Source organism: Leuciscus leuciscus (genome assembly GCF_965113295.1).
Source record: "Leuciscus leuciscus genome assembly, chromosome: 14".
NCBI lineage: Eukaryota > Metazoa > Chordata > Actinopteri > Cypriniformes > Leuciscidae > Leuciscus > Leuciscus leuciscus.
The window spans coordinates 10,344,474-10,361,256 of record NC_138738.1 but is presented as its reverse complement, the minus strand read 5'-3'; the positions used below and the strand labels follow the sequence as shown (position 1 = coordinate 10,361,256).

At 36.5% G+C, this 16,783-nt stretch overlaps 1 protein-coding gene across 1 annotated transcript in view; it reads right to left on the bottom strand.

Annotated features, from left to right (window-relative positions):
* Positions 1-16,783, bottom strand: part of grm2a (glutamate receptor, metabotropic 2a) — a 51,675-nt gene that overhangs the window by 17,179 nt on the left and 17,713 nt on the right. Inside the window, exon 2 of the mRNA XM_082137353.1 lies at positions 16,063-16,747. Coding sequence (XP_081993479.1) covers positions 16,063-16,572 — 510 coding nt within the window. The 5' untranslated portion in view covers positions 16,573-16,747. The remainder of the gene's footprint in view (positions 1-16,062; positions 16,748-16,783) is intronic.

Below are 16,783 nucleotides of genomic sequence, written 5' to 3'. Positions count from 1 at the left end.
CATTGCAACGCAGTTTCTGTACTCTCACTAATGATTTCACCAATGCAAACATGAGGTAAGGACAGTAAGAGCTCCGTTGTGCAGTGTAACAGCGTCATTGATTTCATAACGAGTTTTGGCAAGTGTCCAGATAAACTCGCGCTGTGTGATTGACAGCTTGGGCGATTGGAAAGGGATTGTTCTTTGATCGCTTTCTGTATATATGAAGAGTTCAGATGCAAAAGCCTCTAAATGCCATCTGAAATTTTCTTATAGAATGATCATTTTTATCAAGCTCGTATATTTAAATTCAATAATTTCACTTAAATGGCAATGAAGATTACCTATTAATTGTCATTTAAGTGAAATTACTGAACTTAAATATACAAGCTTCATAAAAATGATCATTCTATAAGAAAATTTCAGATGGCACTAGAGGCTTTTGCATCTGAACTCTTCATATATTAATCACAGTTTAAGTACGATTATTTTCATCCTACTAAGAGAAACAACGTGTAGTTGATCGTTTAGTCACTGGCTTGATTTACTGATGCATAAACAATATTGAGCGACTTTGAGAGAAAGATTATCTGTCTGAACTTGAACAATTACACATCAGAAATTCACATAACCCACTGGTTCTTCAGAGGCTCGGATGAAGGAACTAAAAAAATACTTTTGTGTTAATTTGTACATCCAAACACTTTGCTTGTTTGCAAGCCATGAAAAACCAATATCGCGCTCGCGCAGCTCATTTTCTCATGGGCGGGCCAAATTCTTTTTGCGGGCAAAGAAGAGAAAGGGGAGGTAACCTTTCCCCTTATAACGACATAAGGGGAAGATTTCTAGATTTGCCTGTCTGAGCTTTCATTTTCTCAAAAATACCCAGGGCTTGGTTTACACCCATCAAAACGTCTAGCCACTGGGGGACCATAGGCAGGCTAGGGAAACTCAAATTAAGGTTAAAAAAAACTCATAAAGTGAAATTTTCATGAAATGGGACCTTTAATGATGTGTTCACGCCTCCTTGCATAAAGCTTTCTTACACAAAACATGTCTTACAAATTTAAAATCGATATATTGTTTTATCTGAATGAGTTGTCAGGATGATTTTCACATAGTTTTGCAAATTACTCCAATTACTCCAATTTTCAAAAGTCGTGTGAAAAAATAATCAGTATGGGTTTCATGGCCTTATTTCAGTGACAATTGTTTTAGTTTTTTTCACAAACCACGCATAAATGTCATTATCTCAAAACTACAAACTTTTACATACATGCTGCTGATATATTATTGTAGCAGAGTTTGTGCTGAATACAGTGTAATCAGACTTTAGCCAAAGAACAAATGTCAGCGCATGTCAGAACACCTCCAGGGCCCAGAAAACACCTCAGACCCCAGAGGGTTAAAAAACACATGGCAGTGCACAGACACTAAAAGATCATCAAAGGTTTCAAAATTCAAATTGGTCACAGTTACAGTACCAGCTTAATGTTCTCAACAGGAATTTCAATCATATTTTGAGGAGCATTTCAATCCAATTGATTAGCGCTGATTAGCCGTGGGTCGCTTTTCTATTATACCAAATGGCTTTGTGTGACTTAAACACATTAGATATGGAGCTAATGCCCTTTTTCATAATGTCATCATGATGCAGAGAGTCTGCCTTCGAGACACAGCCTCGGATTTAATTAAGAAAATCACCAGCCACATGGATTTGCAGATGGAAGAGTAAAATGGATTAATTATTCTAGAAGAGTATATGGCTTTGAACAGCGGGATTTGTGTTTGACGGAAGAAGTGGACATATTGTATGTTTGTTATTTAACACATCCAGTTGTTCACATTTCCATGTCTCCATATGTCTCAACATATTGGAAAAATATTGAATAAATTATTTAAGATGAAAATCACATTATTTAATTGTATCACAATATCTAAATTATTTTTTATTTTTTTTACTGTAAAATGGTGGACAGTATAAGTACATTTACTTGAGTATTTAAGTACACTTTTTGAGTATCTGTACTTTACTAAAGTATTATTTTTTCTTGAAACTTTAACTTTACTTTAACCACTACATTTGAAAGACAAATATCGTACTTTTTACTTTTTGTCAAGGTCCTTAAGTAGAAAGTAGTAACGTCAGTCAGATGAAGATTTTGGTTGCAGGGGTTGCATTTTGGTTGGAAATGAAAGTCGGGTTGGCGTCAGAACCCGACTGATGTTGGGTTCTGACGTCAACCCGTCTGTCCAGCGTTGGAGATTAACGTCAATATGACGTTGGATACTGACATCAACCTGATTTTCATTTTCAAAGTTGGGTTTGGTCTTCTAAATGCAAATTTTGTCATTGTTTTGGAGCACACTAGCTTATAGATAACAGTAAGGCTAACATATTCATACTAAAAGCCCAAAAACTTTAAATAGGGCAATATTTGAGGGAACAGCCAGTTGAGTGTCCGAAACCATTGTGGACGTTATTGAGTGCATTTATTCAATCTCTCATTCAATCCTACTACTGGAACTGTGTTCTAGAAATAAATTTGATATTGATATGAGGGTAGGTAGGCAGGCATATATTCAGAGGCATAAGGTACTGTAAGTATTACATACAACAATGCAACAATAATAAAACAATGCATTGACGCTTTCTTTTTACTTTTGATACTTAAGTTCTTTTAAAAACGAGTACTTCTGTACTTTTACTTAAGTAAAAATAGGTCTTTACAACTTTTACTTGTAACAGAGTAATATTTGACCAGTAGTATCAGTACTTTCACTCAAGTAAGGAAGTTGTCCACCTTTGCAATTAACTCATTAGTCCCTGTTCAGTTCATTGTCCTGTCTATGTTAATGTTAAAGTGTGTTTATCCCTTTCCCTGTGTTTTTCCTGCCTGTTCTGTGAGTTATATATATTAAAGACTGTTCCTGATCCCTTTGTCTTCGTGAGCTACTTGTAGACAATTATAGTGTTTTGAGTGGATGCTGTGATTTTTTACATGCTACCTGTAACTTCTAACATAAAAAACAGCAATTTATAAAGAAATGTAAAAAAAGAAAAAAATTTAAATGAATTGAAATTGAAATCCTGAAATTTAGGCTAAATGAAATAAATAAATAAATAAATAAATGTAATTCTTTTTAAATGTTTTGCCAAATATATATCTGGAAATCTATCAAACAAAACTTTTTTGAACATGTTCAAACATGTTTTCTTTGGAATATATTTGTTGTAGTTGGTTAATATTTTGCATATAGGTTTTTGTCTTTACCTTCATTAATCAGTTTGTCTCACTCACTTGAGAACATTATACAGGAATCATCAGGATATACATCTTGCATTTACTGATGAGCAAATAAAATCTTTCCCATAAAGACATGTTTCGGTCTGACAAAGCGCTCATGTCTTATTCATTTACACAGCTGCTTAACACTGGCCTGCTGTCAGCCACTCTATCAATATGCCCTCTGCACTGCCTTCATATTGACATTTTAGAAGAGGAACGATCCAGTGGCAAAAAATAGAAAAGAGTGACTGAAAGAGAGATAAAAGGGGGGAGAGATTACGTTGTAGCTACTGTATGGCAAGCATTAACCTTGTTTGCAAGGCTCTGGGAGCTCCTGCTCACACTAGATCCAAGCTGAGCTGGAGATAACATTGCACTATTTCCTTGGTCCAATGACTCACAGTCTCTACTGAAATCCATGTTTTGGGATTCCTTTATAATGCAAGAAACAGAAGCATCTGAGCAGAGAGAGACACACACCCTGCATTATATCTGGAAGGGTTTCAAAAACGAGAAGTAGAGCAAGAAGAGAAATTGAATGTGTATTACGGACATTTTTTCCATTCATATGGAGCCATCTGTTTACAGCTTAAGAATGAATTGATCCGACTGTCCATCTATTCATTTTTGCATAGACTATCCATATTCTCCAACTCACTTCTCACTCACTGATGCTCTTTTAACTCATGTAATGTCACACACAGTGTAGCTGTGTTAGCTTGTGTAGCTTGAAAGTAGCTTGTACTTTCACACATTCCTCTCTATAAAGCTAGTGAACGGCACAGCACTGACTCTGACAATTTGTTCCCAAGTACAGAAAGTGTTACTATGAAATATGTATAAACAGAGTAGAGGGAAAACATTTAAACACACTTTTGCAGAAACTCTTACGGCTCAGAGACAGCTGAGACAGATCGGGACAGATACAAATTCAGAAATGAAGATAACTCTGGGTTGTCTGCTGACAATTTTTTTTTTTTATAATAATAATAATTCTTAGGGCTGTAAAGTTACCGGTCAAATTGCTTTGGAACTACAGGGTGAATTCAGGGTCATTGGGACACTTTTTGCCATTGAGATGATTTGGAAAAAGTGTCCCAATCAACCTGAATTTCTATTTATTGTGAAAAATGCTATACAAATCAATTTGAATTGAATTGAATTTTTTTCCTCTTCAAGTTAATATATCTAAAATGACTCGAATAGGACTCGATCTCGTCTAACCATACAATGGTAAAGTTAAATAGCTTATAAACTTATGAAACTTCTCCTCAGCCAAACCGATTGGCCAGGGAACAAATTATAGATTTACAAGACCAAAAATCGCCCGTTAGATATACACAAGACAAATTATATCTCAGGTTTAAACCTCTTAAAACTACATTTCATGATACAGAAATAGTAGTATTATATGTCAACTGTATTAAAAAATGGCGCTTCTTATGTTGTCATTCTCCGTGGCGCTGCCTTGTCAGCTGTCAATCAAGCTGTCAATCAAAGTTAACCACGCCCTTATTGTCATACATTTTATATCTAAATACGATCTAAACTAACGAGTTAGAAAAAAATTCACAGCCCTCATGGTTGTCAGGCACTCGGAACCTATCGAAAAATACAATAAAAGTCCATGGGACCAACCTGTAAAAACATGAATTTATGCTGTGAAAATTGACATTTTAACATGGGGGCTATGGACATTTGCTCCCTTTTGGGACCTCGCCCTAGCGGATTTTCGATGTATTGCAGTTTTTCGCACTTCCGGGTAGGCTTCATTTTTCAGATCAGAATGTTGCCGCTTGGTCAAAATCAATCAAAACCCACAGCCAATCAGAACAGCGTGTGGGCGGGCTCTCGCGGCGAGTGCACAGCACCAGAGAGTTATCTTGACGGCAATCGCAAGAAAATGGGTAGCCTAGGTAGGCTACATAACCAAATTCACAGATATTACACCATTTAAACTTTAAAAATGCATAGGCTACTGAGTTACTAAAACAATCTTTGTCAAAGAATACACTTGTTTGTTCACAGTTTTAACGTTCTTGTTTCCATTTGTTTAATTTCAAGATCTGAGGTGAATCCATTGTTGCTTTTACAGCTACAAAGCTGGGAGCAATAAATGATATTCAAAGTCACATTACACGCTTTTAACATTAAATAAAGCACATAAACAGTACTTGAGATTATCATTGCCACACTTTGTGTTTGTTGTTCCAGCGCGACGTCGCAGAAAATAGAAACCGTTTCTAAAATAGAATCGTCGCTGGTTAGGATAAAAACTCTGATTAACATGGAAAATATACCTTTTATTGCGCGTCGCGGCGTCGTGTCGCGTGTAGTTAGAACACTGTGTTAGATAGATTGCAGTCACCAAGCACCTTTTACAATTCCTCCTGAACCAAAACAACGAGCTCATGCTGCATTCACAAACCATAATTTGGAAGAGATGGAAACCTGTGATGTTATTTTTTGGAGCGGTTCGTGACTCGAATTCACGGCTTTCAATTGCAACACTATCAACGCCGAAAGGAATCTGTAGCAGTCAGGTGGTACAGGTCAGTGCTCTTTAAGCTGTTTATGTTCATTATCAAATGCTTTATTACATGAGGTAGTTAAACTAGTCTCTCGTGATGCTTTTGTTTGCTCCCTGCTGTATGTGTTTAAAAGGAGGCGTGGCTTTGGAGATGCTCTGAAGGGAGGGTGGGATCTTATGCTTTCAAAGCTAGCTTGCTATTGCTAGCCTCTCAGAAAATTGCCTACCCTACTTTTAAGAGTTGTATTTAAAATCACTTCAAATGTGCCCCCTCAATTTGAATGGGCATGATTCTTCTGCTTTTATAAAGATGTCATGACTTTTTCAACATGAAAAACCCATCAGTTTGTCCCTAGAGATTGTCTCATCCTACTTTACCATGAAAACACATTCCCACTACACATCACAAAGACACGCACATTCAAACCCAAAACTGCATTCATGCTCAATAAATAAAAACACGTTGAAAACTAAAACAATTTATACATGCAGAGCTGCGTGTGAGGAATACAATATGAGGAGGATTATGATAAATATGGTGATAATGATGACAAAAAATTATATTTTTGATAATGCTGCTGACATCAGTGATAATGATAATGAAGAATGACAGCGTCGGCTCTAACAACGCGAATATTAGTGACACGGAGGATGATATGAATGATGAACTAACGCTGCAGTGACATCTTTTGTGCAGCTTTGTTTGCCTCTACATCAGAGGAGGTGGATTCCACATTCGGGATTTTGAAGAGTTCCGTTGCCAGGCAACAGCTGTGAATATGTTTGGTCAGGTGGAAGTGTGACCCGGTTAGAGAGGAGAGGATCGCTCTAATCTAACTCTGATCCTTCACCCCAGCCTGACAGAAGACTCTCTTGCTGCACGCTTGCTTTCTTTCTAACAGGGGTCTTTACTTTCATGTGCCCTTTAGGTGGCATCAAAGTCACTAGCCACCATCCTAGCGCTCAATCTCATAATCTCAACATCTCAACAATCCTTGAGTACATGAGCTACAGATTATTGATTATAATAGTCTAAATATGAACTGATTTAATGCAGCTTGTGAGACGAACAAGCGGTTAAAATCTCATTCTGATCTGTGGTTCACAGTGAGCTGCACATCAAGTGTAGTGTACATGCAAAAATATTTTGCCAAAGCTGAATTTTCAGCATCATTACTCCTCAGTGTCTCGTTATTATTCAGAAATCATTCTGATATGCTGATTTGCTGCTCAAGAAACATTTCACATTATTAAAATGTTAAAAACAGTTGTGCAGTTTTTTTTGTGTGCAAAGGTGATCTTTTTTTTCTGGATTCTTTGATTAATTGAAACTTCAAAAGAACAATTTCAGTCTTTATCTAAACTCAGAATTGTGTGAACAAAATCAGAATTGTGAAATATTAACATGCAATTTGTAGTAAAAAAAAAAAGTTTATATCCCGCAATTCTGACTTTTTTCTCAGAATTGTGTGATATAAACTCACAATTGAAAGTTATAAAGTCTGAACTATGCGATTTTGAGGAAATTAAAAAGTCACAATTACCTCACCATTACCTTACCATTTTTTTATTCAGTGGCACAAACAAGCTTCCATAGATCTCAAACTTTTCAACAGGAGTGTATATTTTTCTTTTTTTTTAAGCATTCACATACACAAAAAACATAATTATGTTTACTACAAGAAGAAAACATAATGGTGTAAAAATATACTTAAAAAAAGTTGTTCATTCAACCATTTTATATAGGGTCTTTTAAAAAACTAAATCACAGATTAATGCATACAATTTCCCAGACAGATGCGTAGAAGCATTTAAAGAGATAAACTGCTGCTCATTATGGTGTCAATAAACAATATCTGTCATGCAGACAGAGGCAATGGTACAGAGAGGGCCCTTACTGTAAATCTAATTGTCGCTAAGAATGGTGAACACAGTCAATTGACTTTCATCTTTCTTTGCCTATCTATACTTGTGAAATGCTCAATTACCCAAGCCATTTTTTTTCTTAATACTGTTGGTTTAAAAAAAAAACTACATTAGACTTTTATATTTCAGAGATTTCATTGCTGCTGAACTGCTTTGCTGATTTATCTGTTGTCAGTCTGTAAGCATTAGTGCAGGATACTGCTTCATTATTAGTCACAGAAAGCTAAGAACTCGACGAGCTGAATAGAGCTGTAGTTACCAGTATGAATTAATCACTAGCTATTCCTGAGGCTAAATGTTCCTCAGTACGATTACAGAACGCAGGCAATCAACAATTAACATGGAGCTCTGAGCATTTTCTCAGAGAGGAAGTCAACTTCTATAAGACTATCATTCAGAGCTTTGCAGGAACATTGACAATTGTTGTTAATTTGGGAGTTTTCCAAGTTAAGGTGGGAGTTTTTCAAGTTAAGCCTTCTGTCCGGCGGTATCAATCCCTGGTAGAAAAAAAGTAGCTAAATCACAGTAAGGTGGTGAGGTCAGCTGTATACATCACCAGAGGTGTTTTGTCCTACCAGCAGGGCTAAAGCCAGAACATTCATTAAGGATTCAAACAAGAGACTTTTCTCACCGCTGCTATCAGAGAAATGCTTTCACAGCCTTGAGATCAACACAAAGAGATTCAGGAAAACTACTCTATGTGGCTGGTTTGCTATGCAGTTGGTGTTCACAAAAAGTGTTTTTTTGTTGCTCTGGCCTTGCTAGGTGGTTTCTAGGGGTTTCTGGGTGGTTGGTAGGTATAGTGGGCCAAAATCAGTTGAGACCAAGTCTCTATGTATGATATTCTAAAAGATGTTTCTGCCTGTTATTTAATCTGCCAGATGAAAAGTCCCCTAATGTTGTTTTTTTAAAATCTTACTCATTGCTTCAGAACATTCAGAGAGTATTCCAAAGTAACATTCCCAAAGTTTGCAAAATGATCAAATCTTCCCTTAACGTTTGCATAACCATTTGCAATGTAAGGATCCACTGAAGGCAAGTATTAGAGAACCCTAGTGCAGTTTATTACAAACAAGATTAAATATGAAGCAAAAACATGGCGTGCCATGAAAAACTCAAAACATGGACATGGACATGGACGTGGACATGGACATGCAGAAAAGTTAGTTCATGCATTCATGACCTCGAGACTGGATTACTGTAATGCTTTATTAGCTGGTTGTCCTGCATCCTCAATAAACAAGCTACAGTTAGTCCAAAATGCCGCCGCTAGAGTTCTTACGAGATCAAGAAAATATGATCATATAACACCGATTTTATCATCACTGCATTGGTTACCTATAAAGTTCCGTATTAATTACAAGGTATTGCTACTGACTTATAAAGCCCTAAACGGCTTAGCTCCAGTCTATTTAACGGATCTTCTATCACCCTATAATCCATCGCGCTCTTTAAGATCACTAAATTCAAGGCTTTTGGTCATACCTAGGATATCCAGAACCACCAAAGGAGGGAGAGCATTTTCACATTTGGCTCCAAAACTCTGGAATAGTCTTCCTGATACTGTTCGTTGCTCAGACTCGCTCTCCCAGTTTAAAACTAGATTAAAGTCGCATCTCTTCAGCCAGGCATTCTTATAATCCTACAGTTCAAACTACAATCCGGCCTCTAGCTCATAAATGCCAGAGGAGAACTGGCCCCCGACTGAGCCTGGGTTCTCCCAAGGTTTTTTTTTTCTCCATTAGGTCACCTGATGGAGTTTTAGGACACCATTAGGTCACTTGATGGAGTTTTTCGGTTCCTTGCCACTGTTGCCTTTGGCTTGCTCAGTTGGGGATATTTTGGGGATATTTAATTTAATTTTATCAATCAATAAATTCCTCTTGAAAAAAACTTTGTTGTATTATTTTAATTTAATACTGTGAAGCTGCTTTGATACAATCTGTATTGTGAAAAGCGCTATACAAATAAACTTGACTTGACTTGACTTGACATGTGGACGTGGACATGGACATGGACATGGACATGGACACAGTAGACTACAGGAAACAATACTTGACAAAGACACACGGCAAACATTAGGGTTTAAATACACAGACTAATGACAAGACAAGGGACACCTGTGAACGATGAACAGACAATTAACCAATGACAAGACACATGGCAGGATCACATGACAAACAGGGAATCACATGACAATGACATGAAACATGACCAAAACAAGACCAAATCATGACACCATTAAAACATTTTTAAAAAACTGGATGCTTTGAACATTCAGAGAACATTCCAAAATAACTCAATGGAATGTTAGCAAAATATTCTAAAAACATGTTTTTGGTAGTTGGGCTAATTCTGTTAAAGTTTATATCAGTTATCTGAAACTGGCGGAAAAGCATTGGGTGAAGAAAAATGGTCTATGTTAAAATGAGTGCCAAGAATATTTCATGCAAACAATTAATAATTCAGTGCAAAGTTTGATGAAAGATACAAAAGATATCTGAGCAAGTTCAACAAGAGAAAGCTCAACAAACAAAGCCACGACTTATGATTCGACTACCACTAAAAGACGACTTCTTTCTTTCGCAAGTAGGAAGAACATGAGGTGGAACAAGACATGAAGGAAATTTGGATAAGTGAGGCATGGGAGAGTCTCATCTCATCATAATATTCACATTAATGAATTGAGTGCATGTTCATGGACCGTAATTAACAGGAGTTACTGCATATTTTTAGCAGCAGACGTCTCAGTTACATGCCATCTTCTGCTTTCTCTGTAGGAATGTAAATTTCAAGAGCGATATCTGTGGAACCACATATTACGTTGTAAACCAGTCGACATCCCTTCAGCTTTGATGTACTGTCAAGCGAATTATATATGTTTCAGATTTAAGGTGTTGGGGCTGTGCTTTGGAGCAGACACTTTAGAACAGCAACTCCATAAATAGCTGCCAGGCAAGGACATGCACTTTTTATGAGAAAGGCCCCAAATACCGACCTCAACCAAAATTACATCTCGTTCATCAGACTCTCTCTCTCTCTTGCTCGCTCTCATGCCCTAAAAGCTTCTTTAGCTTTGCATCTGTGCTGTCAAAGTCCGCCATTCTTATCGCTCCACAGGAGAGAACGCCAATAAAGAAGAGTGAAGTCTTAACATGAGAACCTCTAAAAGCTGTAAGCAACCCCCCGTCTGTTTCAGTCGACTCCACGCTGCTACCAGTGAGTTCACACTGCTGTCAAGCAAGTCTCACCTTAACAAGCCTGCTCTCATTTCACAGCCATAAATTACAGCTTAAAAATGCAGGAACAGATGCAAAGTTATCAGCTCATGGTGTGACATGAGAAAGCACTCAAGAGCATTTTGGGAATGTACAGTATAATGTATATTTATTCCCTCCCATCGTAACCCAAAGTCTAAAGGCAAAAACTCGCAAATGAGCAGAATGAGGGTAATACTGAATAAAAAGAAGGAAAATAGTTAACTAGCGTCGCACAGAATTGACTCCCTTTCAATTAATTTGACAGAGTTTTAATTGAATTGGAATGCACAGGAAATTTGAAATGTCAAGAAGAAGAATTCAATTCAAAGAAATTCAACACAGCATTCTGAAAGAAGTGTTCTTCCATCCTCTCAATCTGTCATTTATTAAACATAATATATATTATAAAATATATATTAACTAAATAGTTTGGGGTTGGTAAGACTTCTTTTGCTCTCCAAGGCTGCATTTATTTAATCAAAAATACAGTAAAACAGTAATATTAAGAAATATTTTAAATATTTCTAATATTTTAAAATGTAATTTATTGCAAAAGCTTCAGCAACATTACTCCAGTCTTCAGTGTCACATGATCCTTAAGAAATCATTCCGATAAGGTGATTTGCTGCTCAAGAAACATTTCTTATTATTATGAATGTTGACATTTTTTTTTTTTTTTTTTTTTTAAACCATGGTCTTTATTCAGGATTCTTTGATGAATAATAAGTTCAAAAGAACAGCATTTATTTGAAATAAATCTTTTGTAACATTATAAATGTCTTTACTATCACTTTTGATCAATTTAAGGCACCCTTGCTGAATAAATATATTCATTTATTTAAAAGAAAAAGAAAATATTACTCCGAAACTTTGAATGGTAGTGTACTTGTTGCTGAGTTTGAAAATGTGCATATTTTCCTCACAAAATTATATTGTATGGCATGAAAACCAATGGACTAAAGCACATCAAATACGGTATATGGCCAAGTGAAAAAAATCTACACCAAAATGCATTTGAAATACATTTATTTCATATAGTACAAAATCCATTAACATATTTACTGACATATCGCTTGAGACTTACTGATATAATTAAACTTTATTTGAAGTACTTCTTTATTTCACTATTAGTAGTAAGATCTCTGTATAATGTCAGTCTTTGAATGCAAGATAATTAAAGTGTACCTAAAATATTCTTGCAATAGTTCCATTTTAGCACAATCAAATATTCTTATTAGTATTTCCTTAGTTGAACCTCAGGACTACTTTCGGATAACTAAAGTGCAGTATGTATACAATTAGTTGTTCTAATTTAGCAGACTTTAAGTATGCCGATTTAGTATGCCAAAAGTACAGGTGCAGGATATTTTTATTAAGTACAAAAATGACTGTTGTGACCCTGGATCACAAAACCAGTCATAAGTCGTACTGGTATATGTGGCAATAGCCAACAAAACATTGTATGGGTCAAAATTATAGATTTTTCTTTTATGCCAAAATGCAGCACAATCGCGAACATAAATGTAGAACTTTAAAGGTGATTTTCTCAATGTTTTGATTTTTTTTTTTCACCCTCAGATTCCAGATTTTCTAGTAATAGTTGTATCTCGGCCAAATATCGTTCTATCCTAACAAACCATACATCAATGGAAAACTTGTTTATTATAATCATACATATGATTATATGAATAATCATATAATCATATTATGATGTAATCATAAAAAATACCCATGTGACTGGTTTTGTGGTCCGGGGTCACATATGTAAATGTATTTGTTGTATACTTAGAATTAAATAAATGTATTTCATGCAATATGCTTTGTTTTTCAGCTCAGAAATTCTGTGTCCCACAGCATAAAGAAAATGACAGAATTTTAATTTTGGGGGGAAATATTTCTTTAAAGGCAATGATGGTTCTAAGTGGTGGAAAATGGCAGAGGAACAGGGATTCCCCAGCGACATGCTTCAGAAGAGAGATGCTAGATGAGTCTCGCTCACACTAGCCCTCCAGAAAACATCTCCCACCACTGCCCAAAGTGTCCCTTTACAGCAGTGGAAAGAAACTGTGCATGTGTGTGTCTGTGTACATATGCGTGAGACACACAACAGATTCCTGACATGCAAAAAACAGGAAGATAAGAAAAATAAATATAAATAAAAAGAGGAAACAACAGTTCGAGAAGAAACGAGAGGGAGAAGATGGGGATTTCTGTACAGTGATCAAATAAAATTTCATACACTCAACTCTCTCTTCCTCCCTGTCTGTTTTTTCTGCATTATTAATGCATTCCATGTCCCTGTGCGGGCACTGCAGTAATTATGCTCGTGAAACCTTAAGAATGAACACATTTCTCTGTCTCTGTTTCCACCTCACAGAGTGACTCATATACGCCAACCGCAGCACGTATCTGACTGCCACTGATTTTAATGTGTTACTTAAAGCCTCCATTCATCAGCCAACATTCTTCTGTTGGGGGGATAAATAATTAACTTGTTATTTCAATTCAGTAAGGCTTAAATTGTCAAATGTACTATTGGTATTTGCAGCAGATAGATCTTAATAAGCACCTCATTACCTGTCACACCAAAAGCTATTTTTTTAAGAATGTTACAATAATAAAGCAAGATTCATTTTTAGAAGAAAATGTGACTTGTTCTTGCCCCTGCAAAAGTCACCTCCACAATACAAGGGTGTTATGGGTAGTTCTGGGTCAAAAGAGGTCACCCCAATATGATATTCTGCTACGTCCTTAAGTGTAACTCTATGCGTTTTTTCCCACCAATTTTTTTTTTTTTACTTAAAATTATTAGTACAATTACTAAGAAAAAGTAACAGAGAAACAATATCATTGAAATTACTTTCAGAATGATTTTATCCAGCTGATGATCTATAAAAACATTGACAAGCACGCGCTTAGAATAAGCAGAAAGATATCGTCTGCTGGTGTGGATGCTAATATAGTTATCATCATTATCTTTATAGTTATCGTTCTTAATGGTTTCAAATTTTATAACATGCAATTGTGAAACTAACAAAAATGTAACCACACTGAAAGGACAAAATGAAAATAGAAATAAAATGAAATTCAAAAGATACAATATCCCTGAGGGTAAGATGAGAGCATTCTGGCAGAAAGTTTGATGGATATGAATGTGTAAGACATATTTTGAGAGCATGTAAAGAGCCTGATTTCCAATAGCGCAGTATTCAGTTTTTTATTCCGTAAATTTCTAATAGCACAACTGCCTTTCTAGTCTGATTCATTCTCAATAGAGTGTAGCTGAACCTTCATCAGTGCAAGAACTTTCATAAAGCAGGAATGTTGATTAAGTCAATCAATTTGTATGCATATTAGACATTTTGTTCTAATTATCTTTCTAACTCTCGTTTTAATATATTTAAATCTTCAGACAGCAGATTTGTGGAGAGTGTAATCAAGCTGTCACTGTCTTGATTCCTTAAAGCTAACATCTGCAGCACGTCTGCTAGTGACATCCCAGGGAGTGTCAGGAAACGCCACATGGTTGGTGGCAAATCGGATGGGTTGAGCATATGGATGACAGGTAGCCAGACACCACCACTATTTTTTCCTCATTAAGAGACTGCTAATTTGTCTTGCTAAATGCAGCAGTATGAACCACAGACGTGAGATTGTTAAATATTGTGTTCACAATGAAAAAAAGATATAGATAAATACTGTCAGTCTGTTCATTAGAGCTAGGGATTTTTCAGTGACTCTTTCCGCAAGTTACATTGTTATGTCAGTAGGTGGCAGCAAGGTACTGTCTATATGAGCGAGTCAGTGAATCTTTCATTTAACTGATTCCTTCAAAACACTGATTCATTCAGGAAGGAAACAAGTGACTGGTTTTATCTGAAATCACATATTTTGAATAGGTACTTACTTTGTGGAATCTACAAAAGTATGTTCTATATAGTATAAATGTGTAGTATAAGTGTAATCTGGACTTACTACATTCACCATTACAGTATGCCATTATCATGTGACCTACCAGCGTCAATTGTGTCGTATCACTGCCATTCATATGCACACTTCAGAATCTTGGCAGAAGTAATTGGTCATCCAGGTACTTTTTGCCTGCTCTTTTATGAGTACTGTGAACTGCGACTTTTTTGTCACATACTGTTTTTGTCGCCTAGGGAAGTATGCCATTTCGGATCCAGCCCTTGTCTTTATGTGTAAATCATTGGATGATTAATTCAGACAATTCGCTCCATAATGCTGATTAATCTGGCAACAATACAACTGACTGTCTCTTTGAATGAGTCATTGAATCAACTAATCTGTTCAAAAATCCTGATTCGTTTAGAAATTATTTGTTCAAAACACTGAACAAGTCATAGGAATTAAACACCACAGTGTGTTGCTCAGAGATATACGCGATAGTTCTTTTTTTTTGGAAATATTTTCAGTGCCATTGCTAAAACTTGCAGACTTAAAATCTGAGTTACCCAATAATATATTTTTGCTTAACCCTGTAAAGATTGGCATAATGAATAACAACGTAAACAGTTTTTTGAGTATCATTATTATAAACGTTCCTCAAAAGCCTGTAATCCTATTTGATGCTTCACATTTTAACATAATATATGGACAATAAAGTAAACTTAAGTTGTTTCAGTGAAGTTCAGTCCTGTATTCATCTTGAAATATAACTAACAATATTACATTAATTCTTATGTTAATTTCATAAAAATCAGTAAAGATTTTACAGCAAAAAGACATATACCACAACCTAAAGGTGGACTTTTTTAGAATTATACTAAACGGCCTTTTACTTTCCAAAAAAGTATCTTAAGCAAAGTTTTGATCGTGTTGATATTCGAGTATGATTTATTTCAAATATGCTACAGTCGACTCTACAGGGTTAACTGAACTATACTGCGGGCTTGTGCATATGGCTGAATGACAGCCACAGTGTGATAAACACAATATACATGCAAATGAATCCTCATGCATATTTATGACATAATCTGATTATCAAGAAATATTTCTGGAAGGAAACACAAACAGATGAACAAACATTTTTAAAATAGGTGACGGGGATCAGTACCTGTATGGATACATCACTGTAGGAGCCTCCAATCACTCCAGAGATTGCGAGCGGAACATCATCATGGATGGCGTAGGATCCATCCGGGCATGTGTACTCACTATCGTCCACTTTCGTTAGCGAAGCGCGCACAAATTCAAGCGACTGCTCCAGTGCGTACGTGTCCTTAGAGCAAGTGTCTAAAATGTGGGCACCTAACGTTACCCCGGGCAAAATCTGATCATCTTTATTGATCTCGTCCAGGGCTAGCAGCATTGCCTCCAGTCTCTGAATCCCTCTCTGTGCATTGATACGGCCACAGTCCTGAGCCCCCTCCCCCTTTTGATGAACAGGAAACAGGCCTCCAATCACCAGATCCCCCTCGATTATGATCTCCTTCTTGGTGATGTCAGTGTTGTAACCTGGGATAGCCAAAGCCTGGGGTGTCCTGGCCAATAGAAGCAGCAGTAGAGTGAGATGAAGCGGCCAGGAGGGACCGTGACCTCCGAAATGAGTGGACCTCTGAGCCATGGTGCGAAAAGATCTGGGCGTTTTGCAGGTCAATCCCTGTTTCTTTGGTCCTCTTATGTGTTGGAAAGGGATGGTGCTCAAGCTGTGCTAAGGGAAGACTTCAGACACTTTAATGTGCATGTAAGCAATCGTTGGCAAACTCAAGCATCATCGCCATCTCCTGCTTGATCAGAATCTGTGGATCAAACAGAGAGAGAGAGAGAGAGAGAGA